Here is a 27,534-nt window from a genome sequence, read left to right as displayed (position 1 = left end):
GGGGGGGGGGGGGCGCACAGATTTGCCCTCAGAGAGGAGGGAGAGCTTGTATCTGAAGGCGGGCCGAGGGGGCAGCCCCTGCAACTTACCTGGCTGCCTCTTGCTCCTCGTAGCCTGACTGAGGGTTGGTGGGAGCAGGGGGTGGGGCTTGTTGCATGTGCCCGCCCCCAGGGCTCCTTACTGCCAGAGCGCCGCTCCTGTGCGCTCCCGCAGGAAATGACCCCTGCTACAGAGTCTAACCTCTGAGCTTCGTGAAGCTGCCCCATTCTCCTGGGGAACCGATCTCTGAGGTCTGGTAAACAGCTGTAATTCTGGGAGAACTTTGGGACCCACCTGGAGGCTGTCAACTCTACCCTGTACAAAATGGAAAGTCCCAGGGCTATTTTTGGACAGGAACGCACAGGAATGGAGTTCCGGCTAGCTCCCAAGTTGGCCACGCCCAGCAGGAACTCATTAGCATAATAGGCCACACCCAACAGCAGAAACTCATTAGGATTGGCTACGTTAGGGGTGTGTGGCCTAACATGCAGAGGTGTTCCAGCTACAAAAAAAGGCCCTGGGTTTTGACAACAAGCAAGGTAAACAGAATAAGAAGCAAAAGGTGGGTGCGGCTGGATGACCACACTTCTGGTAACATGGGGGTGTGGCCTAATGTGCTAATGAGCTGTGCGGTCAGGGGTGTGGCCCAATATGCTAATGAGTTCCTGCTGTTGGGTGTGGCCTATCATGCTAATGAGTTCCTGCTGGGCTTTTTCTACAAAAAGAGCCCTGGAAAGTCCTAACGGACAAGATCTGTAGAGACCCTGGGCCATATACACATGGGAATGAGGCTGGCAGGATGTTGAGGGGGACTACTTCAGTATGTCAAATGGAGGGTCTCGGTTTGGGATGCTTTCTCATATTAAAAGCTCCCCCACAAATAGCAAACCGGCATGGCGCCAAAAGTGTGTGGGGGAGCACCTCCCGTTGCCCCCTGTACAGTGTTTCTATTTAGAAGGAGTTTTGCAGGTAAGAAACATTCACAGCTGGAATCCACCTCCTTGCGGGGAGGGGGGGGGGGCGCGCGTCCAACTCAACCTCCTCAGGGCTGCTTCCCTTCATTTTCCTGAAGGCTGAACCAGGCTTGTTCTAGTAACTGCGCATGCATCTGCCCCTGATCGGAAAGAGATCGGTTAAATGAAGTTTGCACTGTATGTTAAATCAGATTGCACATCTGTTTTGCTGCACTCGTCAGAAATCTTTTGCCAAATCTCGTTAGGCCCCTGCATTTTTTTTTTTTTTAATTTCTGTGTCTGTGTGTGTCTGTGTGTGTATGCCTGGAAGTCATGGTTGACTTCTGGCATTGGAAGCTCTCATTTAGTTCCTTTAACACTCTCTTTTTGTTCCTTTTGAGACTGTATGTTTTCCACCATGTCGATTTACTTTGGATTGTGTGGGAGTTGTCATGGTCATGCGATACAGGGAACACCACTGCTCGAGTAGCCGAGTTTTTGAAAAGATTTAGCTGCTGGCATGCTGCTCCCTAACCAGCGGTTTAATTACATTACATCAGTGCAGAGAACAGGGCTGAAACAATTTGGAAGTACCTTCCCTAGGGATGCCAGCCTCCAGGAGGGGCCTGCCCCCCCCCCGGAATTGCAGCTCATCTCCAGACTACAGAGATCAGTTCCCCCCGGAGAAAATTGATGCTTTGGACTGGAGCAACAGACTCTATGGCAGGGGTGTCGAACTCATTTGTTACGAGGGCCAGATCTGACATAAATGAGACCTTGTTGGGCCGGGCCATGTGTGTCATAAAAGGTACTGCCAGGTAGCGGAGATATAAACTTTATAAAGGATACAAACACAAAGGTGTTTTTTTAATACTTAAAATCGTGCTTAAAACATCAGCACTCTTGCAATATTTTGCTTATTTAACAGTGTCTGATAACTGACGCCTCTTGCTCTGAATTATTGCCTCAAAACGTCTGTGCTGTTGCAATCCTGAGTATGGCTGTTCAGGTGTGTATCTGTAAGCTGCAAACCTATGACGACGCAGCAGCAACAGTGGGAGGGCTTCTAATGTCCTGGCCCCACTGGTGGACCTCCTGATGGCACCTGGTATTTCTGGCCACTGTGTGACACAGAGTGTTGGACTGGATGGGCCTTTGGCCTGATCCAACATTGGCGTCTCTTATGTTCTTATGTTATGTTCTTAGCAGCCGCAGAACTGGAAGAAGCAGCAGAAGACAGACAGTTCCACTGCGGGCCTGATAGAAGCCCTCTGGGGGCCTGGACTGGCCCCCGGGCCACATGTTTGACACCCCTGCTGTATGGCATCATACCCCAATGAGGTCCCTGTCCGCTCCAGGCTCTGTTCACAGATATCCAGGAATTTCCCATCCTGGAACTGGCAACACTACCCCCCGCCCACCCCCTGCCAGTGGCCGGGGGAGAAGAGGGAGCTGGCAACCCTCGCAGGGCAGAAAATGGGGTTCCTCAGGGGTCATTTCCTGCAGGAGCACACAGGAGCGGAGTTCTGGCAGTAAAGCCCCGCCCCCTGCCCCCAGCAGCCCTCAGTCAGAGCAAGAAGCAGCCAGGTAAGTTGCAGAGCCCCCCCCCCCGGTCCAAAACCATCCAGTGGCACCTTTAAGACCAAGTTTTATTCAGGTATAAGCTCTCCCTCCTCTGCGAGGACAGATCTGCACGTTCCAATAGCTAGCAATCCAAAACAGTCCAGTGGAGCCTGAGTGGTGGGTGTTGCCTTCTGACACACTTCCGGTGATGTCAGGGGGTGTGGCCTATGCAAATAGGTTATCCTAATGAGTTATGCTAATGAGCTCCTGCACCTCCTTTTCTACGAAATGACCCTTGGGGGTCCTGATGATCGTATAGAGTTGCCAGGTCCCCCTGGCTACCGGTGGAGGATGGGAGGGGGTCGGGTTGTCGGATCCAGGTTGGAGATTGGGGGATGGAGCCTGGGGAGGACAGGCCCCCCCGATGGGGATCTGACGCAATAGGGTCCACCCTCCAAAGCACCCAGATAAACTAATGTCTGTAGTCTGGAGATGAGCTGTAATTCCAGGGAATCCCCTGGTGGGGGCTGGCATGCCTGTGAAAGGATATGGAAGCATATGGGAGACTGGATGAAACAGGTGGGCAAAAGCCCACTGCCACCCACCCCCACCAGGGCAACCAAGGGGTGGTCTTTGCAACATGGAAGGTGGGCAGGAGTCATCGTCAAAAGATCAGCTTTATTCAGCAACTCGTAACTCAACTCCAAACAGATCAACATGAATAGCCAGAACAGCTTTAGCATTGAAGCTGTTCCGCTTTTAAACTCTCCCGGCTAATGTAGCCACGCCCACTATACAAATACCAACCTATGAGGTTGCAGGGATAAAGTCCAATCACAATAGTTCCCGCTCTTGGAACTGGCTGTTGGTGATTGGTCTGCTCTTCCCGGTCTACCAATTACATTTGAGGGATCCCAGGATGAAGCTTGATATGGTGATTCAGTGACTGCGTTCACATACATACATGGGTCAGATTGAATACACCACATGGCCCCACTGGTGGACCTCCTGATGGCACCTGGTATTTTTGGCCACTGTGTGGCAGAGTGTTGGACTGGATGGGCCTTTGGCCTGATCCAACATTGCCGTCTCTTATGTTCTTAAGTGCAATAAGAGGCAGGAGCCTGCTCTTCTCTCCCCTTCCTGGGGGGTGGGACGACGACAGGGGGATAGGCCATTGGGCCCCCCAAGCACAGGGCCCGGGGCACCAGCCCCTGTCGCCCATTGGCTAAGGGCCAAACTCAACGTTTGCTTTTTTAAAGAGATGGTTACGGGTTCCCTGTGGCAATACAGCTGCTGTAGGGAACGGCTATTCAAAACTAGCAGCCAAGCTGGCTGGGTTGGATGGATGGATGTGTGTAGGAGAGGCAGAGGCAGGCCCATAGCTACATTGGGGCATCTCGGGGCTAGGCCCCGTGACTTACTGGCAAGGCCCCCTGACCTGCCATTCAGCTCAGGACCCCTGAGTAGCAGTGGGTGCAAGGAAGGGGCCAGGTATCCCCTGCGCAGCTGTCCATCATGAGGGACCATGCTAAATTACCTTTATTTTGATTAGCCCGTGTCCCTTAAGAAATTTAAATGCCCCCGACTACCATAGAATGTTAGAGTTGGAAGGGGCCTTGCAGGTCATCTAGTCCAACCCCCTGCACTCTGCAGGAGACTAAAAAAAATCCGAGCTACAGGCCTGGGCAGAGGTCAACCTAAATCAGCGTAAATGGTCCTGCTTGGTTCTCTGCCAGATCAGACCAAAGATTCTTTCAGTCCCGGATCTAGTTTCCAACCGTGGCTCACTGGACATTTCTAGAAAGCCAACCAACAGGCCATCACGTAGGCCTTCCCCACTCACCCCCAGGTGGGGCCCGGTGATCTCCCGAGTTACAGCTGATCCCCAGACTTCAGATATCAGTTCCCCCTGGAGAAAATGTCTGCTTTGGAGGGTGGGCTTTATGGCATTGTACCATGCGGTGGTCCCTGCCTTTCCCAGGTTCCACCCCCAAATCTCCAGGAAGTTCCCAGTCCAGAGCGGGCAAACCTGCCTGGACATTAAATCTTAAATTACCCGTTGTGTCTAATAACTGTTGTCAATACACCTCTCCCCTGTGAATTAATCTAGTCCAGGGGTGTCAAACTCATTTGTTATGAGGGCCGGATCTGACATAAAATGAGACCTTGTTGGGCCGGGCCGTGTGTGTCATAAAAGGTAATGCCAGGGAGTAGAGACATTAAACTTTATAAAGGATGCAAACACAAAGGTGTTTTTTAAATACTTAAAATCATGCTTAAAACATTAGCACTCTTGCAATACTTTGTTTATTTAACAGTGTCTGATAACTGACACCTCTTGCTCTGAATTATTGCATCAAAATGTCTGTGCTGTTGCAATCTTGAGTACGCTGTTCAGGTGTGTCTCTGTAAGATGCAAACCTACGATGATGCAGCAGCAGCAGAACTGGAAGAAGAAGCAGAAGACAGCCAGTTCCACTGCGAGTCTGATAGAAGCCTTCCGGGGGCCTCATCTGGCCCCCCGGGCCGCATGTTTGACACCCCTGATCTAGTCCCCTAGCCTTCAAAGGTTCTGAAAGTTTGTGTGTGTAAAGTTTGTCAAGATCTCTATAGAATGAGCGGCTCCAGACAATGATGGGCATTTGAGTGCCTGAGACACACAACTCAGTGATGGCAAGAATCCCGACCTCATTCTGTCTGTAGGTAAGGCCGGTCCTTGACAACTCTCATGATGTGTGAATTGGTGTCTTTTGCCCAGGATTGAGAATTTTGAGTTTATCTTGCCAGCGTCTTCACAGTCTGGTGGTTGGACTGGCATGTTGCTTGGGTCAGATTTGTTCACACATTCTTGGTTTTGTTTTTCTTTTAATTTTAAGAAAGCCCCAACAAAACAACAGTAACCACCTTCTGCTGCTAAAACTCATCTTGCCTTTCACTTTCCTCCCAGACAGAGAAGGGAAAGGCTTTCATATTATGAATATTTGGAGCTACATTATACCATTGAGTTGTCTATCTTAGCTCTGTCTGTCTGTCTGTCTGTCTGTCTGTCTGTCTGTCTGTCTGCAGCTTTCCTGGCTTTCTAGCAAACAAAAGATATTTACTAGCACCGGCTGGCCAGGTGCCTTCAGCTGGAGATGGCGGAGATCATACCTGGCACCTTTTGCATGTAATATGTAGGTCCTTTCCGCACTTGGATCTCATCCCTGGTTTTATCAGAGTTCAACTCGTAACACAATTCCTTGCATTTATTCCTTGCATGGTCAACAGCATCCATTCATCCTGGGACAAGTGTGGGGCGAAACCAGGTTGACTTCAATGTAATTCAATGACTTCAGTGAAACAAAAAATACCCCGAGATAGCAGGGGTCGTTTCGTAGAAAAAGAGCTAGGGGAACTCATTAGCATAACTCATTAGTATATGCCACACCCCCTGACATCACCGGAAGTGTGTCATAAGGCCACACCCCCTGACATCACCGGAAGTGTGTCATAAGGCCACACCCCCTGACATCACCGGAAGTGTGTCATAAGGCCACACACCCCGCCCCCAACGGTCCCGGCCGCTGCCGCCGGCCTTGCAGCTCCACTGCCGAGCCCCATGAGGGGCCCGGCGGTGGACCTGCAAGGCCGGCGGGAGTGCAAGGAAGCCCTGCGAAGGCCCTCCCTGGCCCCAGGCAGGCAGGGGTGGGGAGAGGCAGGGAGGAAGCAACTTACCCTCCCTCTTCTCCTGCCTCCTCCTGGCTGAATGAGGGCTGGAAGCGGGGCGGACGGAAGCAGGGGGCGGGGCTTCGTCATGTGCCCCGCCCCCGTACCTCACCCGGGGGAACTGCGATCCCCCACGATCCCCCCCGAAATGACCTCTGCAGGGGTGAACTTACGTGTAGTGTAGAATGTAAGTTCAGGGACAGGGTTGAACCAGGATTTAAGGTCTAGTGCGGAAGGGACCGTAGAGTCGCTTCTTCTCTCTTGGCATGGTCCCAACACATTCTCTTCTTAAAAACGAGAACTTCACAAGAATCCCAGTGCTAAGTCCAGCGCTTGGTATAGTTATGATAGGGCCTTAAAAGCCTTCCTGGAAGTGGCGCTGTCTACCATTCTGCATAATCCAAGATGTGTCTCGGGTTAAAAAGGGTCCTTTCTTCCTTAGAGCGGGGCGTCCCCAACGTGGCACTTATGGGCACACTGCCCACTGACACTTTTCCTGGTGAATGTGAAGTGTTTTTAGGACGTGGGCCACGCCAGGTGGGGCATTCGCCCATTAGGTAAAGGTAAAGGTTCCCCTTGCTCGAAAGCCAGTCGAATCCAACTCTAGGGACGTGGTGCTCATCTCCGTTTCCAAGCTGAAGAGTCAGCGCTGTCCAGAGACGTTTCCGTGGTCACGTGGCCGGCATGACTAGACGCCGAAGTGCACGGAATGCTGTTACCTTCCCACCGAAGTGGTACCTCTGATTGACCACTGGAGATTTGATTGACTGTGCAGATTTTGTTTTTTTTAACTGCTTTGTCAGCAGCTGCCACCACAATACAAGGAATGTCACTGCAGGACTGCATATAAAAGAAAAAAAGTTTCAAATGTGTTCATTTTAAAAGGCATCCCGCTCAGCACAGTTGCTGACTGAAACGTTGAAGGGCTACTAGGACGACCTCACTCCCTGACACTTTGCCGTGGCCCTGCCTCCTGCCGCAGCCATGATGTGGTTGGTTCCCCCTCCCCTGGCAGCCATTTTGTGGTTGCGCCCACTGCCCTGTGTTGGAGCGCCAGAGGTCCCTTGCAGGCTCAAAAAGTTTCGAGACCCCTGCCTTGGTGCGTTCTCACAAGTTCTGGGATTCAGGCAAGAGTCCTGACAAGTTATGGACCGTACCACCCGCCCCTTCTTCTTAGTCTGTTTGGCCTTCTTGCCTTTTCTTTTATGCTCTTTTGCATGATTGTTTCCTTCTCCTCCTCCTCCTCCTCTTCCTCCTTGCCCTCGCGTATCCAGTGATCATCATGTGCATGCACTCGGCCCTGCTGGGTGGCCAGGAGGAGAAACTCTTGTTGGAGACGGCCGAAGAGATGGGCATGATAGATGGGACGTACGTTTTCATCCCCTACGATGCCCTGACTTACAGCATGCCCTATGAGGAGGCCTACGCCATACTGGATGACAACACCAAACTGCGCCTGGCCTACGACGCTGTGCTCACGGTCACCATCGACTCCCCGGAACGCCCCTTCAGGCAGGCCATCAGGGAAGCTCAGGAGAAGGGGGAAATCGCCAGCAACCTCAATGCTGACCAGGTGCAGCCACTGGGCGACGGGGAAGGGAAGGGGGCGGGATGTGGGGTGGTTGTGGGAGGAAGGCTTAAAACGTATGAGGCTCACTGTGCTTAGGGCTATATGCTCTTCTGCTTGGCACCGTGTGACCTCATTTGGAGTACTGTGTACAGTTCTCAGAAAGGATATTATTCTTTTCTCCTAGAATGATAAAAGGGTTGGAACGCTTACCCTACAAAGAAAGGTTAAAACGCTTGGGGCTCTTTAGTTTGGAGAAACGACGGCTGAGGGGTGACATAATCGAGGTTTATAAGATTATGCATGGGATAGAGCAGGTCGAGAAAGAAGCACTTTTCTCCCTTTCTCACAATACAAGAACTCATGGGCACTCCATGAAATTGCTGAGCGGTCGGGTTAGAACAGATAAAAGGAAGTCCTTCTGTCAAGGTTTCTCTCTCACCACTGTCCAGGGATGGGAGCTAAACCGAGCATTCAGCAATAATTAAACAAACCCCAGGAGAGTGTCTGTACACTCTCCAGGCTTGACCAGTAGTCACTGCCACCAGGATCTCTCACAAGAGGTCCCCACCAAAGATCAGGAGCAGAGATCCCAACTCCTGCCTGGTCTATAGGACTTAACAGCTTTACCAGCTCTGTACCAGGGCTGCAAACCATTAATGAACACAGGGGTAGCCTCCTTAGGCGAACGGCTTAGACACAAGATTCAGTCTTAGAAATCAGGTTGCAACAGAGGAAACAAGTCTGGATAATATTGATGATATATTATCTTTATTCAGTGCAAAAGCATGCATATAACGCGAGACTAGCAAAAGGTAAGAAAACAAATGATATCTATAGCTTGTTCAGCTCTAACTACACAATAGAGGTATTCCATAGTTACCAGGCTTTCAGAGGTATCAGATGCAAATAGTCCAAGGTCTCACCAGGGAATCTTGAAAGGAACCCCATGGTGCTGTGGGCAGCTAAGTCCAGCTTGGCTGCCTAGTAGTGAGACTCCATGTTAACAGCACAGTTGACAAGCAAGCAGCCCGTCCAAAAAGAACTCTTCGTTTCCAGAGAGGAACTCCTGTTTTCCCATATGGATTATTGCAATTATACCCCTTCCGTCACCACCAGGTATGGCCATCACCCAATAGTGAGAGAGTGGGGAGGCGTGCCCAATCTCTGGTTACCATGCGTTGCCAGGCAAGGTATATTTTGATTGGCTAGGAGTTGGGAATCCTTTCTGCAGTTCAGTATCTCCAATTCCAGCCTCTTCAAGTGTCCATGTGTCATGTCAGGGAATGCTTTTGATGTGCTAATGTACTGGGCATAGCTCTTCCCCATGCTTGGGAAGGCGCCTGCATGTCTCTCTGTGTCTTTATATGGATATGAGGCCTGGCCATCTGCTCAGGTGACGAAAGTCACACGGAAGTGTCACCAGCTAAGGCCATCTGGCCCAGGCAGGAAGAATTCAGAAAAGACTTTTTCTGTACACCTTCTTCACCCAGAGAGTGATTAACGCATGGAATGCACTGCCACAGGAGGTGGCGGCTACAAGCATGTAGGGAATTGGATAAACATATGGAGCAGAGATCCATCAGTGGCTGTTAGCCACAAGATGTAGATAGGAACTCTCGGTCTGGGGCAAGTGATGCTCTGTATTCTTGGTGCTGGGGAGGGGCAACAGTGGGAGTTCTTCTGGTGTCCTGGCCCCACTGGTGGACCTCCTGAGGGCACCTGGTGTTTTTGGCCACTGTGTGACACAGAGTGTTAGACTGGATGGGCCACTGGCCTGTTCCAACACTGACTTCTCTTATGTCCTTATGTTAAGAGCAGAGGTCCATCAGTGGCTATTAGCCACAGGGTATAGATAGGAACTCTCGGTCTGGGGCAAGGGATGCTCTGTATTCTTGGTGCTTGGGGGGGGGGGCAACAGTGGGAGGGGCTTCTAGTGTCCTGACCCCACTGCTGGACCTCCTGATGGCACCTGGGATTTTTGACCGAGTGTTGGACTGGATGGGCCACTGGCCAGATCCAACATGGGCTTCTCTTATGTTCTTATTTGTGATGTCTGTAATCCAGCACCCTCAGTGGTGGTAGAAAGTGCTGTCAAATGGCAACTGACTTATGGGCCCAATCTACATCTAGCATTTGCTCCGCTGTTTCACCAAACCCATGCTGGAACAGAAATTCCCCTCTACATTACATGCCACTTTCACTTTGATTGATTGTCAGATTTTATGGCAGTGTCCAGACTGCACGCTGCTTTCGCTTTGTTTGATCTCTCGGTTTTATGGAAGCGTCTGCATTGATTTATGGCCGTCTTGTTGCCATTCATGGATGACTCTGCAGTCAGTACGGCGTTGCCCCGGGGTATTTGAATGTGGTTTTGAGCTGCATCTTTTTCTGCTCCAGTGTGGGTTTGGAGCAAACGCTCGATGCAGATTGGGCCCATGATAGATTGTCGGATTTTATGGCAGTATCCAGACCGCATGCTGCTTTCACTTCGCTTAATCTCTAAGTTTTATGGTAGTTGTCTGCATAGATTTACGGCCAAACCACCCTGAACACGCCCGATCTCGTCTGATCTCGGGAGCTGCATCTTTTCCTGTTCCAGTGTTGGTTTGGTAAAACAGTGGAGCAAATGCTCGATGCAGATTGGGCCATGTGGTGACCCTGCAGGGTTTTCAAGGCGAGATACAAGCAGAGATGGCTCGCCATGGCCTGCCTCTGTGCAGTGGCGCTGGCTTTCCTTGGTGGTCTCCCACCCAAGTACTAAGCAGGGCCGGCCCTGCTTAGCTTCCGTAATACTGTGAAATTTCGAAAGGAGGGCAAGGCATAGGCTTCAGCTGTTGTGACTTACACAGGATGTTCTGATCTTATTTATTTATTTATTTATTTATTTAGGTATTTTTATCCCGCCCTCCCCGCAAGCGGGCTCAGGGCGGCTTACAAGGGGGCAGAAGCCCATATATAAAACCCAGTAAAACAGTAAAATCATAGCTATAACAATAATAACAGTAATAACAATAATAAAGTGCTTTTAGTAAACAAGATGGTCTTGAGTGTTATAGTAGCATCTTCCAGTCAGCCCCATTGGGGTACCGCTGTCCAGCAGATCGTTCCAATCCCACGTTGTTAATGCCGCATAATGTATGGCTGAGCTTCCCAGGGCGATCCCGAATCCCGATGGTATTGCCACCGTTGGTGGTGGTGGCAGCGGCGGCCCCTATATGAAAGCCTGGCGGAAGAGCTCCGTCTTGCAGGTCCTGCGGAACTGCATAAGGGACAATCTTCTGTTGCGATTGCCCCTGCTTGGTCCCTTTGAGAAATATCTGGTCAAAGCTTTGGGGTGTGTGAGCTACTAACATTGCCAGTTTTTCAGCCTCTAGTTCCTTCTCCAGGGGTCTCTAGAAATTAAATCCCGGAATGGGTGGGTGGATGCCTCTTCTCTTGGGCACGCATCTTGCTAAATGAATGCAAATGAGCCCGCTTGCGGGGAGGGCAGATATAAATGCTAAAATAAAAATAAAATAAATTAAGGGGCTTCGCAAGGCAGCTCCTGTCCAATGTTACCTCTAAGCTGTGAAGCCTTCTGAGCAAAAATTCTACTTTGTGAGCTACTTCCATTAAAGTTGTGAGTGAGCGGTTTGGCTCCTGCATAAATTAGTTTGCTCTGGAGCCATCCTTCCCGAGCAAAGACAAAAAGGTGTGAGCCGGAGGTTAAAAATCTGTGAGCTAGCTCACACTGACTCAGCTTAGAGGGAACACTGCTCCTGTCGTGTCACAGGCTGCATCCGTGCCGTTGAGAAGCTCTTTTAGGATGATAAGGTTTTCCTAGCGTAACTGAACAAGAACACCCTTCTGGCTTTTGGATCCATGAAAAACAGTGGCACGTGGAAAGCACATGAAGCTAGGGCTGCCAATACCCAGGTGGCAGTTGGAGATCTCTTCAGATTACAACTGATCTCCAGGCAACAGATATCAGTTCACATGGAGAAAATGGCAGCTGTGGATGGTGGGCTTTATGGCCTTAGACCCCACTGAAATCCCCCCCTTCCCCAAACTCGCCTTCCTCAGGTTACACCTCCAAAATCCCCTGGTATTTCCCAACCCAGAGCTGGCAACCCTACATCAAGCTGCCTTATACTGAACCAGACCTGTGTCATGCTCCCTAGTCAGGTAACACCACACAGGGTTTCATAAGAAGATAACTGTTTATTAGTGTATCCGGAACTAAAGAACACGTGTACAGCTTGTGTCAGGAATGCACTGTAATACTAGGGCCTCTGACTTATAGAAGAAGAAGAAGAAGAAGAGATCGGATTTACACCCCGGCCTTCACTTGGAGTCTCAGAGTGGCTTACAAACTCCTTTCCCTCCCCCTCCCCACAACAGACACCCTGTGAGGTGGGTGGGGCTGAGAGAACTCTGACACAAACTGCTCTTTTTCAAGGAACAGCTGTGCCAGAGCTTGTGACTGACCCAAGGTCACATCAGCAGGTGCAAGTGGAGGAGTGGGGAATCAAACCCGGTTCTCCCAGGTTAGACTCCGCACACTTAACCACTACACCAAACTGGCTAGTGAAATCAAACATTCCCCCTGTGAGCATAAGCCAATGGGTATAGCTCTTGTGCACGGCAAAGCAAGCGGGCAGAGCAGAGGCCGTTAACTTTCCCAGCCATGGAAGCGGTAGCTGGAACATCTGCAAGGTCAAGCATAAGATAGCACACAGTAGCTGGGCAGGAGAGAGCTGAGAACGAGAAGGAGGGTACCCCTCCACATTCCAGATCTATGACAGGGCTACCTGACACCATGGGTCCGTCCAAGGCAGTACTGCCTACTCAGACTGGGATTTGGGCAAAAACTCTATGGCCGAAGCCAAATTTACCATAGAGTTTTTGCCCAGGTACCAGAGAGTCACCCTGACCTACTGGACATGATGACATCACTTCTGGGTCATGTGAGTAGTGACATAGAGACGTCACTGTATGTTGGCTGGGCCTCTCTGCTGTTCCCGGTAAGTCCCCCAATCTCCCACCAGTTGCCAAGAGGGTCCAGGCAACCCTGTCCTTAAAATATGTTGGTCCCAGGCTCTACAGGGCTTTAAAGGTCCATTCTGGCACTTTCAATTAAACTTGGAAGCATATCGGAAGCCAGTGCAGGTGGAACAAACCTGGAGTGATATGGTGCCTACGAACTACTCCAGTCAACACTCCACTACGTTCTGTACCAACTGTAGCTTCTGGACAGTCTTCAAGGGCAGCCTCACATACAGCACATTGTAGTAATCTAATCTAGATGTTACTAGGGCAACCATTTCAGTGGCAAAACCTTTCCTGCTCAGGGAGGGATGCAGCTGGCTCACTGGCACAGGCTACTGAAAGGCACCCGAGGCCACTGCTGCCACCTGTTTATCCAGGAGCACCCCCAAGCTACAAACCTACTTCTTTAGTGGGAATACAACCCCATCCAGAACAGAGGCTATCCCATTTCCTGTGTCAGACCTTTCCCCCACCAGTAGGCCGCCATTTTGTCAGGATTAAGTTGAGGCTGCAGAATCCAGGTTATCCCCGCACCCATCATAAGTCTCCCTTGCCTTTTTCTCTGCAGGTCCATCCCCTGTTTGGTACCATCTTCAACTCGATCTACTTCATGGCCAAGACAGTGGACAGCACTCAAAGGTCTGGAAAGTGGGTGATGGGCTCCACCATTGCTGAAAACGCCAAGGACTTCAAGCTGGAAGGCTTCAGCCAGACACTTTCAGTCAGTGAAAACGGAGAAGCTGTGCTCCCCTATGTCATCTTGGACACAGATGGCGTGGGCAACCGCCTTTGGCCCACCTACACTGTAGACGTGGTTGTTGGTACCCTGCGTCACTCTGGGCACACTGTTCATTGGCCTCACAGTTCAATGCCAAACACAGACTCCAGTTGCTGGTTTGATTCTGTTGCCATCTGCACTGGGGGTGAGTGCTGAAAGGCCTTTTTTTGTCCCCGTGCCTCCCTCTGCTTGTTAGGCAACTTGCCCAGCAGTGTGTCCGGCTCTTTTTAGCCATCTGTCCATGTCTTTGTCTGTCAGTGTTTCCTCTAAGCGGTTGACTGTTGCGAGCGAAAATTCTACTTCGAGAGCCAAAAAACCCCTACGATCATAAAAGTTTGTGAGCGAGCCTATTTTTAATTTTTATTTTTAAAAAAATTCAGTTTGAAAATGTAAAGAAAGGGAACGAGAGAAATGGAGAGAGAGGGAAAAAGAAAAAAGTGAAAGAAATGGAAAGGGAGAGAAAGAAATGGAGAGAAAGAAATGGAAAGAGAGGGATAGAAAAATGGAAAGAAAGGGAAAGGGAGAAAGGGTAAGAAAGGGAAAGAAATGGAAAGAAAGACAGGCAGAAAAGGAAAGAAATGGAAAGAGAGGGAAATGGAAATTACAAGGGAATCGCTACCGGCTAAATATCAGGAGAAACTTCCTGACTGTAAGAGTGGAACAGACTGCCTCGGGAGGTGGTGGGTGCTCCTTCACTGGACGTTTTCAAGCGGAGGCTGGACGACCATCTTTCGGGTATGTTGTTGGGCTATCTTTCGGCGATGCTCCTGCAGAGTGCAGGGGGTTGGACTAGATGACCTGCAAGGTCCCCTTCCAACTATAGCACTCTATGAGTCTATGAAATGGAACTGTATTTTTGTGGACAGCATGGTCAGAATGTGGGGTAAATCCCTCAGTGGTACTAACACTTCCTTTTTGTTTTCATTTAGGTGTGGATGCCAGTTACATTGTTCTCCTATTCATTTTGGTTATTTTCTTGGTCATGTTTGGAATTTTTCTCAGTTTCTATATCAGGTGAGCCAGTGTTGCAATTAGGAATGCGGGGGGTGGGGGGGCAGCTGCCAGAAGCCATTTGGATTCTGTAACACCCTCCTCTAAGTTTGTCCAGTTGCTTTTGGTTCCTGAATTCTCTGCTCTGTTGGTGTTGATTCCTTTAGGCGCTACATTCAACATGCCCAGCTAATGAAGGGACCCAATAAGATGATACTCACAATGGACGACTTGACCTTCATTAACATGCAAAGTAGCAAGAAGGTGAACAAAGGCTGTTGTGGGTGTACATTTTGGGAGACGAACAAATTGTGGCTGATCATGGGGTGGAAGGAGAGTCTGTTCCAAAGTCAGAATGAGGAAAGGGCAGCAAAAGAGCACGGTCGCCAATGTTACCTCTAAGCTCCTCAGTGTTGTGAGCAAACATTCTGCCTTGTGAGTGAAAAAGGCTAGTAGCATTGATGTTGTGAGCGAGTTTACATTTTTGACTATTGCATAAATTAGTTTTTTAGAAGATTATTTCCATAACCTTGTAAACATCTCAGAATGAATTCTTTTAAATGATATTTAAACTATATTTTAAGAATGATTGAAAGATTATAAGAGAACACAGAATCAAGTCAGATTTCATTACAGAAAATGTTGTCCTCTACAGGGGCAGACCAGGCCTCCGGAGAACAGGTCTACCCTCCCCTTTCCACTATATTGATAGACCTGGCCTCAGGAAAACAGGTCTATCCACCCCTTTCCATTATATTGGTCGATCTGACCTCCGGAGAACAGGTCTACCTGCCCCAGTCCACTATATTGTAGAACTGGCCTTGGACTGTCGCCCTGCGTCGAGCCTCAGAAAATATACCAGCACTTGGGGGCGGGGGACTCTTGCAGTTTACTTTAGGGTTTTTTAGTAAGATATGACAACCAGAATTACAGGTCAAATATAAAAGGGGTGGAACAATCAGTCAGAACCCTGCCTAACCTAACAAACAGAAAGTTGCGTAAAAGTTATCAAGCTGCCCCAGCTACTTATTTATTCAAATATTTATATTCTATTTTTCCATGTGACTCAAGGCAGCTTACAAATCATACTGAAAAGCAAAAAAATGTGGGGGAAATTTGTTTTTTTTTCTGGCTCAATTATAGCCTATGGGGATCATTATAGTCAATGGATTCCATAGACTATAATGGAGAATTGGGGATATCTGTGGCTTTGGGGGAGGTGTTTTGTGAGGTAGAGGCACCAGATTTACAACATAGCTGCTGGAGCCTCTTCTCAAAATCCCTTCCAAGTTACAAAAAGATTGGACCAGGGAGTCCAACTCTATGGGCCCCAGAATTAGTGCCCCCATTCTCCATGATTTCCAATGGAGGGGAAATGCCTTCTCAGTTCACTCATAGGCCAATGCTAAAATCCCTGTGCTGCCAGCCAAATTTTTGTGCACCAGCACCCCCCAGCGCAGCTTAGAGAAAACTTTGGTCACACCAAAGGCTTGAATGAAGGTGTGAGGTCCTCGCTTATTGGGGAGACAGTTTTACCTTTAAAAACACTCTCCTTGTACCTAAACGTGGTAGATTTCTGCTGCCACCAAGAATTAAAATTCCAAATCTCTCTCTTTTGGTAGAATGACCTAGGGTCTAGGCACTTCAGAGGACTATGTTGCCCTGAGGACGGACTAGTCTGATTTCTGGGATAAGTTTAAACAAAAATTGATTTATTTAATAAAGAATAGGTTTCTGGTTATTTTGAACTGTTGCTGATGAAAGGAACTTGTAAATATAACTGGCAAAGCTTGGTGTCACAAATAGTCTCTCAAACTCCCAAAACTCCACTCTGACGAGCATAGACACTCAGTCTAATCTCTCTCTCTCTCTCTCTCATCTATATAGCCACACAGACTAAACCGTTTGTCTTAGTCACACAGAATGGACTCAAAAACTCCCATAGTCACAGACTATGCTCTCTCTTCACACACAGAATCACCTCACAGACACCCCTCCTCCCACACTCTCAGTCATCAGCCAATCCCATCACACTTGTCTCCTTCTGTCACTCTCTTTACAGTACTGCAGTCAAACTAAACCTTTAAAGAAGCACACACACCAAAACATGGGATCATTACAGAAGGGTAGTATGTGTAAAAACAAAGGGGGAAAGGAAGGACATGCAAGGTCAAATTCTGGCCATCAGATATTGGTGGACGTGGGTCGTGACCGGATCAAAGGCATCTGGGAATGGATGTAGTGTAGAGGGCCGTAGGATCTGCCAGAAGCAAAACATCATAGATCAATGCGTTTCCCTTTGTTAGTTAAGAGAAAATTGGTCCTGAGTTAACTAGTGACATCTCCCCCTAGAAAGTGGATGACAGCCACTCTAGTCTCGCCGGACGGAGCAATTCGGACATGAAGAGCCTCAAGAGCGTGACGGCAAATCCAGAGAACAGCAACATTGCTGTGAACGAGGTAACGGCGTGTCCCTCCCCGCACCGTGCTTGATCCTGCTTTCCCCATTCCCAGTTACTGGTTGTGTGGGGACTGGGGTGGATGGGAAGGGACTAGGGTTGGGAAATACCTGGAGATTTTGGGGGTGGAGCCAGAGGAGGGCGGGGTTTGGGGAGGGGAGGGACGTCTGTGGGGTGTAATGCCAAAGAACCTACCTTCCAAAGCGGACATTTTCTCCAGGTGGACTGATCCCTGTGGCCCGGAGATCAGTTGTAATAATGAGAGATCGCCAGCCACCACCTGGGGGTTGGCAACCCTGGCTGGTACAAACCTGGACATTTTGAGGAGGTGGAGCCTGGGAAGGGGCGGGGCTTGGGGGAGGCGGAGACACCAGGGTACAATGCCATAGAGTCCACCCCTCCAAAGCAGCCGTTTTCTCCAGGGCTGCAGCCTGCAGATCAGTTGTAATTCTGGGAGATCTCCAGTTGCCCACTGGAGACTGGCAACCGTAGAGGGGAGGTTTCCCCAGTAGACGAGTCTTCTAGTGCGGCGCCATTCCCAAGGCCTCCCGGGGCACTGGCCATCACCCCCTTGTCCTGCCAAGTGGTCTCTCCTAAACAACTTTATAAAAGTTCTGTGGGTTTTTTAAAGTTTTAAAACTTTATAAAAGTTATAAAGTTTTATAACTTTATAAAAGTTTTAAAGTTTTATAAACAACTTTATAAAAGTTCTGTGGGTGAGTACAGGGAGGTATGGGGAATTGCAAAAATACCTGGGTTAGAGGGCTAGATCTGAATCCGGGAGCACCTTAGAAACCAATGTGATTTTCAGGGTTTAAGCTTTTCAGAGTCAAAGCTCTCTGGATCAGATAGTTCTGACCCTGGGAAGCTTATACCCCCAGAATCTTGTTGGTCTCTAAAGTGCTACTGGACTGAAATCTAGAGGTCTGATGGAGCGGTCCCCTTTGCAGTCTTCATAGTTCTCATGTCTGGCATTGGCCATAGCCCAGGCCTTTTCCATCATGGCGCCGCCTCTGTGGAATGGGTTCGGCGTGGTATGGTGGTTAAGCAGGGCTCTTTTTGTAGAAAAAGCCCAGCAGGAACTCATTAGCAAAACAGGCCACACCCAACAGCAGAAACTCATTAGCATATTAGGCCACACCCCTGACAGCACAGCTCATTGGCATATTAGGCCACACACACCCTGTTACCAGAAGTGTGCTCATCCAGCCACACCCACCTTTTGTTTCTTATTCTGTTTACCTTGTTAGTTGGCAAAACCCAGGGCCTTTTTGTGTAGCAGGAACTCCTTTGCATGTTAGGCCACACACCCCTAATGTAGCCAATCCTAATGAGTTTCTGCTGTTGGGTGTGGCCTATTATGCTACTGCGTTCCTGCTGGGCGTGGCCAACTCGTGAGCCAGCCGGAACTCCGTTCCTGTGCGTTCCTGCCCCCAAAATAGCCCTGCAAGAAGCCAATCCTGGATCAGGCCAATGGCCCATCCAGTCTCCTGTGTCACACAGTGGCCACAAATACCAGGTGCCATCAGGAGATCCAGCAGTGGGGCCGGGACACTAGAAGGCCTCCCACTCCTCCCACGGCAGCCATCTTTTTTTGCGGGGGGGGGAGGACCGGGGCTTGCTGTTTTATTTTTCATTTTGAACGAAGAAAACGTTTTCAACTGTTATAAGCCATCGTGAACGACGAGGAATGGCGGGATAGAACTGTTTTAATAAAACAAAATAGAATGAATGAATGAATATCTGCATTGAACTCTACCCATCAGCCTTACCTGCACCCACGATCTGTTCCTTCCCAACTTCCCAATTTGCACCTCTGCCTTTTAGAGCCTTTTTTTTTTTTAAAGCACCCTCTCCTCCCAGGCTTCCCTACATTCTCTAGTCTTCTCCCGTCTTCAGCAGCACTTCGTGTTGTGAAGGGCGCCATTTTGGTACACGGAGTGGCAGTCAGTGGCCGGGGTCTCAGCAACGGAGAGCGGTAGAGGGACAGGCCTTGTGTGGATTTGAGGGACATGCCCAGCCTGGCCTTTGCTAAGGAGGGCCTCACCCGTTCCCCCCCCCTCCGTCCCTGTCGGTGTCCTCAGTATGGCTCTGCTTGCTGGCGCCGCTTGCCGCTCCCTCTCGGCTTTCCCTGCCCCCTGCCCCGTCCCAGTTCTTCACCCACCCGTCCGGTGCCGTGGCTGCTTCCACGTGGATCTCTTTCTCTGCCTCGGCTTCCAAAGTGGAGCACTGTTCTGGGGCACATCCCCACAAAGTCAAACTCTGGCCGTCCACTTTCTAGGTTTTGGCTGTCCTTGGCACACACTCTTTTTCGAACCCGGTTTGAATACACCCATGAACACAGGGAGCCGTCTTGTACTGAATCAGACCCATCGGCTTTTCCCTCTGCTGTTTGACGAGACCCACCTCGCGGCAGAAATTCCTCCTCTGCACTGCATGCTGCTTTCACTTTCTGTGATCCTCAGATTTTTATGGCGCCCTCTAGACTGCATGTTACTTTGACTTTCTTTGATCATCGGGTTTTGTGATCCCTTTTGCACAGATTTATGGTTGTTCAGAGGTGACGTTGCAGTCAGTACAGCATTGCCTTGACTGCAGGGCTTTTTTTGTAGAAAAAGCCCCGCAGGAACTCATTAGCATAATAGGCCACACCCTGACACCACAGCTCATTAGCATATTAGGCCGCAGCCCCCTGTTGCCAGAAGTGTGGTCATCCAGCCACACTCACCTTTTGCTTCTTATTCTGTTTACCTTGTTTTTGTAGCAGGGACTCCTTTGCATGTTAGGCCACACACGCCTACTGTAGCCAATCCTAATGAGTTCCTGCTGTTGGGTGTGGCCTATTATGCTAATGAGTTCCTGCTGGGTGTGGCCAACCCTTGGCCTGGGGTGACCTTGGGCCAGTCACACACTCTCACCCTAAGATACCTCACAGGGTTGTTGTGAGGATAAAATGGAGGAGTGGAAAAACGATGGAAACCACTTTGGATCCCCGCTGAGGAGAAAGGTGGGGTATAAATGAAGTAAATAAAACAACAATGGCGTCTCTCCACGAGAAACGACAAAGGTCAGCGTTCTTCCTCGCATCTCAAAGATACAAGATTCAAAGATCCCTTATAGGGTGGAGAATAAGCAAACCACTCGGCAGCCTATGTATTAACAATTTTGGAGAGAAATGTAAGGCGGTGCATAAGGTGCATAAAGTCAAATAAAGTCAAACTGGGTAGTCTTCACTTCTATCGCTTGCCAGCTCCCCTGCTCCGCTATTGGTGGTTGCTATGAAACAGGGAAGCAGCAGCCATCGGTCCTTCTCTCGGAGTGGTTGCTAGGCAACACGGGACCTGTGCCTTCTCATCCTTCTTTATTAGTCTTGTAGACTGTAGTGCTCTGTCCTGTCTCCAGTGCCAATTACTGATCAAACAGCAGTGGGACTGTGGGCCTTCGAACCACTAAGAGGGTGGCCCAGGGTCATTCGGGGATTCACAAGTCTGTTGTAACTCCCGTGTCCTGTTTGGGTTTTTTTGCACTTTTTCTTTGCGAGCTTGATCACAACTTCTGCGGTGTCTTCCCAGCATTTCTGTTTCTGTCTGTGCATCCGCCTTCTCCAGCTTGGGCGATGCCTTCCCTTGTCCCCGTAGTCCTCCGAAAAAGAAACCCACCCAGCTCTCCTCCACAGAGTGATCGCTGAGAGAATCAAAGTGGTTTCCATAACAATTCCACAGCATTCGGTAGGAAAACAGAACAGGATCTTATTAGAACATAGGCAAGGGTTGGTCTGGGCTCTTCTGGGCCATCACCAGCCACAGGTAGCAAACCAATATAAGAAGTGAAAAGCAGAACTAAATGAAAGGCGGAGCTGCGGTGGCTCAAGTGCTTGAGACGCTGAACTGCAGGCTGTGAAAGGTCAGTAGTTCAGCAGTTCGAGACCCGAGTGTGCCGCATGACGGAGTGAGCTCCCGTCTCTAGTTCCAGCTCCTGCCAACCTAGCAGTTTGAAAGCAAGAAATTGCAAGTCGATAAATAGGTACCACTTTGGTGGGAAGGGAACAGCGTTTCGTGTGCCTCGACGTTTAGTCATGCCGGCCACATGACCACGGAAACGTCTTTGGACAGTGCTGGCTCTTCGGCTTTGAGACGGAGATGAGCACCGCAACCCTAGAGTCAGACTCGACTAGCTTTCGAGCGAGGGAAGCCTTTACCTTTACTTTATGATAAGGGAATGTCACCCAAATCAAAGCTCCCCAAGATAGAACAGTTTCAGTACCTAATTTCTAAGCGGAGATGTGCTGTGGACTCCGCCCCTGTCTGGCAGTCGCATCCTCTGACCTGGGAGCTCCCTACCTTCTCATTTTTTTCCAGCGTTGTCAGGGAAAGCCACTCTGTACGTGCACAAGGGCACTGCCACTGGCCTCAGCTTTCTGGGACAGGCTCTGGAATGGAGTCTTGGGAACTTTGCGATCATGGCTGCTGTTGATTAGGTCCTCTCCTCCACCCCCTTGTCGTCCAGGCATCCTCCCGTCCCTTCCTTTCCCACCCTTCCGTCAGCCACCAGCATCACGTTTTGACCGCTTGCTTCCTGCTGTCCTTAGGCCGAGGAGAAGCAAAAAGTCAGCAGCCACGTCCCTTTGCTACTCCTTTTGTTTAACAGCCAAGGCATTGTAGCTGCCGTCCAGGTAAGTCCCGTCTGGCAGAAAGGCCCCCGAGGTGTGCCTTTTGCCCGTTCGCTGTGCCTTTACCCTTCTTTATCTTTCCCCCACCCCACCTCAAACACTGGATGTTCATCAGGGGTCGTTTCGTAGAAAAAGAGCTAGGGGGACTCATTAGCATAGCTCATTAGCATATGCCACACCCCCTGACATCACCGGACGTGTGTCATAAGGCCACAAACCCCGCCCCCAACGGTTCCAGCCGCCGCCGCTGCCGGCCATGCAGCTCCACTGCCAAACCCCATGAGGGGCCCGGCGGTGGACCTGCAAGGCCGGCGGGAGTGCGAGGAAGCCCCGCCAAGGCCCTCCCTGGCCCCAGGCAGGCAGGGGTGGGGAGAGGCAGGGAGGAAGCAACTTACCCTCCCTCTTCTCCTGGCTCCTCCTGGCTGAATGAGGGCCCGAAGCAGGGAGCGGGGCTTCGTCATGTGCCCCGCCCCCTGCACCTCACCGGGGGAACGGCGATCCCCCGCGATCCCCCCCGAAATGACCTCTGATGTTCATCCTTTGTCCTTCACTTGACCTTCTTCCTTTCTTGTGCACTTTAATTTTTTCTCCCCCCCCACTCTTCCTTTTTTTTTTACTCCTCTCACAGAGAAAGGTGGAAGAAAAAATAAGCTATGGCACTTGTTGATTGCATTCTTCTATTTCCGGGCTATCAGGCCTCTGCTTTGGAGGAAATGTCAACCAGGAATAGTGAAAGAGCCTTGGGATGGTCATTGATTTGGAAATCTGTATGGCGGATGACGCTGCCATGTCTTCAGTCCATCCAGCTCAGCATCACCTGCACTGACCGGCAGCGTCTCCCCAGGGTCTCAGGCGGAGAAAGGTCTTTCTCAAAACCTCCTACCCTGAGAGCCTGGGATATTCTGCATGCACAGTGCTGTGCGACTGAGCCAGGTTCTCCCGGGTACTCAGGGAGAAGCAGTGTTCCATATCCTAATCTAATTTGATACTGTAATACAGATAAGGGTGAGAGGGAAAATTGGCCATGACTCGGTGCAATGTTCCCTCTAAGCTGCGGAGTCTTGTGAACAAAAATTCTACCTTGTGAGCAACTGGCATTAAAGTTGTGAGCGAGCCATTTGGCGACTGCATAAATTAGTTTGCTCTGGAGCCATCCCTTCCTGAGCTGAGACAAAAATGTGTGAGCTGGAGGCTAAAAAACTGTGAGCCAGCTCACACTCACTCAGCTCAGAGGGAACACTGACTCAGTGTAACTTTCAGGGCTAAGATGGAAGTTCTGTTTGGCCAGGAGGGGGAAGAAACCCACATTTAGGGCTGTACGCATTATGCCGTAACTGAATCTCAAAATCACGATTTAAAAAAAATAATTATAAGGGCAAAAAAAAGTCTATTAAGATGTGCCTGGGGGTGGGATTATATCACGTGCCAAGATTTTGAAACTTGCGTAAGTAAACATAGCCGGGGGTTGTTTTTAAAGTACATTTTTGATTACTTTAGATCTTCTCAATTTTCAAAAGCATGCAGAGTATAGTGAAGGTTTCTACTGGCTTAGTAGAGCTGAAGCTTCCGAGGAAGAACTTCAGGAACCTGGGTCTCTGAGGTCCAAGAAGGGTGAGGGGGTCAAGGGTCATAAGGTGCTTTCTAGAGAGAAAGCATGGGCCACTAATCTGCTCCTGCACATAAGAACATAAGAACATAAGAGAGGCCAATGTTGGATCAGGCCAAAGGCCCATCCAGTCCAACACTCTGTGTCACACAGTGGCCAGAAATACCAGGTGCCATCAGGAGGTCCACCAGTGGGGCCAGGACATTAGAAGCCCTCCCACTGTTGACCCCTCCCCCCAAGCACCAAGATGACAGAGCATCACTTGCCCCAGAGCCCCTACTTATACCTTGTGGCTAATAGCCACTGATGGACCTCTGCTCCATATGCTTATCTAATTCCCTTTTGAAGCCGTCCATGCTTGTAGCCGCCACCACTTCCTGTGGTAGTGAATTCCATGTGTTAATCACTCTTTGGGTGAAGAAGGAATTCCTTTTATCCGTTCTAACCCGACATGAGTTTGGAGCTACACCCAGGCCCCATCAAGGGACTGTCAGTTGCTTGGGATGGGGAGTGATGAATGTGTTGGGGTTAGCTGGTATAGTTAGTCCAGTTACCACTGACTAGTTAGCAGAGTGAATAAAGCGTCTAGTGCAGGAGTGCGTCCAAACACGGTAACAAAGCCTGGAGTGCCCGAAAGTTGCACAGAGCCGCATGTTAAACTCAGTTTAAAAGATAAATGCTTGTCTCTTTATTTAGAACGACAATCTGGATAGGAAAGTTTAGAGATAGGATAGTATTCTAGACTAACTAACTAAGGACGGACTCAGATGGTGAGAGGCCATCTGGGTCATGGTGCCAAGACGAGGACCATATTTCCTCCCTCTTGGTCCGTGCAGGAAGAAGGGAGAGCTGAGAGAGAGTGAATGGAAGGAAGTTGTCCCCGAGAATACAATCGACATACCAAAGGGGACAGTGGCAGAAGAATAAACACAGGAAGGAAACACAGGGATTGCCTCTCTTGCTATCTGACTCTCTTGCTACAAAGTCTGGAGGCTGAGGCAGGGGACGGCACCCAGTCCTTCGCTTCCAGCACCGCCTCTCGATGTCTCATGACTCAGCTCACGAGATTCGTCTTCATTCTCAGAGCTTCAAAGCGTTCTCTTGGGAGTGGTTTGGTGAGCGCTTCTACAATCATCTGCTTCGTTGGACAGTAGATCAGCTCGAAACCTCCGTCTTTCAAGAGTTTTCTCACCAGGTGATGTTTCACGTCAATGTGCTTGGAATGTGAACTCACATCTTCTATCTCAGGAATGCGAATGCAACTTTGCTTGTCTTCATACACTACCATGGGCTGTGGTACGTTTCAGGCCAATGTCTTCCAGTAGTTGGAGTTGCCATCGTATCTCTTGACAACCTAGTGCTGCTGACATGTATTCTGCTTCAGCGGTGGAGTTTGCAACGACATTTTGCTTCTTGCTTGACCAATTTATAGGTCCTCCTCCAAAGAAAGCTATATTGCCACTGGTAGACTTTCTGTCTGTTAAATCTCCAGCCCAGTCTGCATCCACATAAATAACTAGTTTAGGGATGTTATTAGCAGACAATTTAAGTTTAAGATCTGCAGTGGTCACTAGGTATCTCACAAGTGCCACGAGAGCTTTCCAGTCTCTGTTTGTGGGCTTCGCAGTCTTTCTACATAAGAGACCCACAGCTGAGCTAATGTCTGGTCTGGCTAAAGTGGATATGTATAAGAGCTTACCTACCACTTCACAATATTAGTTGCCTTCAGGTAGCTCTGCGGAGTCCTCCTTCTGTCTGATGTAGTTTGGCTCCATTGAGGTGGAGCAGCTACAGGTTTCAGGCTTTTTTCACTATGTCTTTAATCTTGTGTTCTTGACAGAGGAGAAAACGGTCATCTGTTTCTCTCCGTATCTGTATGCCTAGGTAGTGTGCCACATTGCCTAGTTGCTTAAGTTCAGCTTCCTTACTTAGTTGATATATGATTTCTTTACTGTCAGCTGGACCTTCACATGCTAGCAACAAGTCACCTACTTAAGTCAAAAGATAAGTCCATTTTCCAACCTTGCATTTGGTTGTAGAGGCAGGGATCAGACGCAGTTCTCTTGAAATCTGCCTGGAGTAGCATATTGTTCAGTTTACTGTTCCATGTCCTTGCAACCTGTTTTAGGTCATATATACTCTTTTGAAGCTTGCATACAAGATTTCCCTCGTTTCTCTCTATGAAACCAAGCAGCTGCTTCATGTAGATTTCTTCTTCTAGATCTCCATACAAGATGGTTGCCTTGATGTCTAAATGGTCAACCTGTATCCCGTTGCTTTATGCGACACTAAGGAGAGCTTTTATAGTTGTGTGCTTAACAACAGGTGCTAATGTGTGATCATAGTCCTCTCTACACTTTTGAGAATATCCTTTAGCCACCAGTCAGGTTTTGTAGCATTGGATCTCCCAGTCTGCATTGTGCTTCAACTTGAAGAACCCTTTGCATCCTACTGCTTTCTTCCCTTTGGGAAGCTCTGTGAGTGTCTATATATTAAGTTTGTATAGAGCATTCAGCTCTTCTCTTGCCGCTTGCTTCCACTTCTGTGCCTCTTGAGGTGGTAATCGGGAGATGTCTGCATACGATGAATGCTCCGGTGTTTCCACCATCTCTGCAAGCGGATTTATTCTTGGGGTGGAACACCTCTGTTAGAGCACATTGATTGTCTCACCTCTGGTTGTCCGGTCTCTCTGGATTTCTCTTGCTGTTCAGGCACATCTGGTGGAACATCTCTGGGTGGCCTCTGTGGTTCAGGTATGGCCGGTGGAGCATCTTTGGCAGCCACATCAGTCAGGATCACCTCAGGACCTGCTGCTTTCTCCTCTTCCTTGATGCCAGTCACATCAGCATACGTCAGTTGGCTGTCCTCTGCAGTACTAGCCCCCTCTGAAACTTGAGGTCTTTGACTCTCATCAAAATGAATAAATCTGCTTATTGTGATCTCATTGTTCTGTGGATCCAAGATTCTGCAACCCTTACACCTAGCTGCATGCCCAACAAAAATGCCTTCCTTTGCCCAATCATCAAGCTTTGATCACTTTCTTTAGGGATACATGCATAGGCTCTGCAGCTGAACGTTCTCAGATGTCCTATTGATGGTTTAAGGAGTTACTTCTATTGCTTTCATGGCCAGTCTATTCTGTGTGCAATTAGCAGTGACAGTTGCTTTACCCCCAAAATTTTACTGGTAGGCAACTATCTTTAAGAACGGTGTGTACTGCATCCAGAAGTATGCAGTGTTTGTGTTCTGCTACATAGTTCTGCTGAAAATTACGGGGTACAGTCATCTGGTGCTGTATGCCTTGCTCTTTCAGGACCTGCTCCATGTTATTTGAGCAACATTTCCCTCCATTATCCGATCGTAGAACCTCTGGCTTCCTGTGGAACATTAGAAACCATTGCTATGTATTCCTTTATCTTATCAAAAACTTCAGATTTATTTTCAATGAGAAATAAGACACAATATTTGGAAAAGAAACATCTATCAGATTCAAGTAGGACCGGTACCCACCAAGAGTAGCAGGAAGATGTCTATCCAGATCAGTGTGGATCAGCTGCAGTGGAGCTGCGGTCTTCCTTGTGCTGTTCTGAGGGAATGGCTGTTTAGTGCCTTTTCCTTGTAAACATGAATTGGGATAGAGTCACATTCAGTAAAATTCATGCCTTTCACCAAACCCTTATTCTGCATGTCCTTAATGGTTTGAATGTTTCTGTGGCATGCTGTCCAGTGCCACAGGTGAATGCGTGCATTGTGGTTGTATGCATGCTTTAGCAACATTTACTTCTTGTTCAGTTTGTGATCCATAATAATCAGATTCAAGTTTAGGCATATTTTCATGTTCAAGATCATTGCATTCATTTGCAGGCATTTTGTCATGTTCAAGCAATTCATTGTGAAAGTCACTCTCTCAATCCTCATCGTATAAATCAGGAGAGTTGATATGAAAAGTCTCCACTTCTCTCCATGTTATAAAGACCATTTACTAATATTCCTTTGATATAGGTCTGTTCATTTCTTTCGACAATACGGCCTTTGGCATTTAAATGTGTTTCAAATCCTAGCTTTGCCAGTTGGCTTATTGAGAGAACGTTGTTTTTAAATTCAGCAATAAAGAGTACATTCTCAGTTTTAAGTTCAGAAATTGATCTGGCAACGATTTTAAGTCATAAGG

The 27,534-nt window shown here is 49.0% G+C and overlaps 1 protein-coding gene across 1 annotated transcript in view; it reads left to right on the top strand.

Moving 5' to 3' along the window:
• LOC107105672 (retinal guanylyl cyclase 2-like) overlaps positions 1–26,116 on the top strand; it is a gene marked incomplete at its 3' end in the record, with an annotated part of 29,156 nt that extends 3,040 nt beyond the window's left edge. The window contains exons 2-9 of the mRNA XM_015405669.1: positions 7,538–7,836; positions 13,430–13,784; positions 14,569–14,653; positions 14,797–14,893; positions 16,982–17,089; positions 17,362–17,374; positions 21,696–21,760; positions 26,075–26,116. Of these exons, the coding sequence (XP_015261155.1) occupies positions 7,538–7,836; positions 13,430–13,784; positions 14,569–14,653; positions 14,797–14,893; positions 16,982–17,089; positions 17,362–17,374; positions 21,696–21,760; positions 26,075–26,116 (1,064 nt within the window). The remainder of the gene's footprint in view (positions 1–7,537; positions 7,837–13,429; positions 13,785–14,568; positions 14,654–14,796; positions 14,894–16,981; positions 17,090–17,361; positions 17,375–21,695; positions 21,761–26,074) is intronic.
• Between the last annotated feature and the right edge of the window lie 1,418 nt (positions 26,117–27,534).

The sequence above is a fragment of the Gekko japonicus genome, unplaced genomic scaffold (assembly GCF_001447785.1).
Source record: "Gekko japonicus isolate JY-2015 unplaced genomic scaffold, Gekko_japonicus_V1.1 scaffold5371, whole genome shotgun sequence".
Taxonomy (NCBI): domain Eukaryota; kingdom Metazoa; phylum Chordata; class Lepidosauria; order Squamata; family Gekkonidae; genus Gekko; species Gekko japonicus.
The sequence above is the reverse complement of the archived record's forward strand: the minus strand, read 5'-3'. Positions and strand labels throughout refer to the sequence as shown.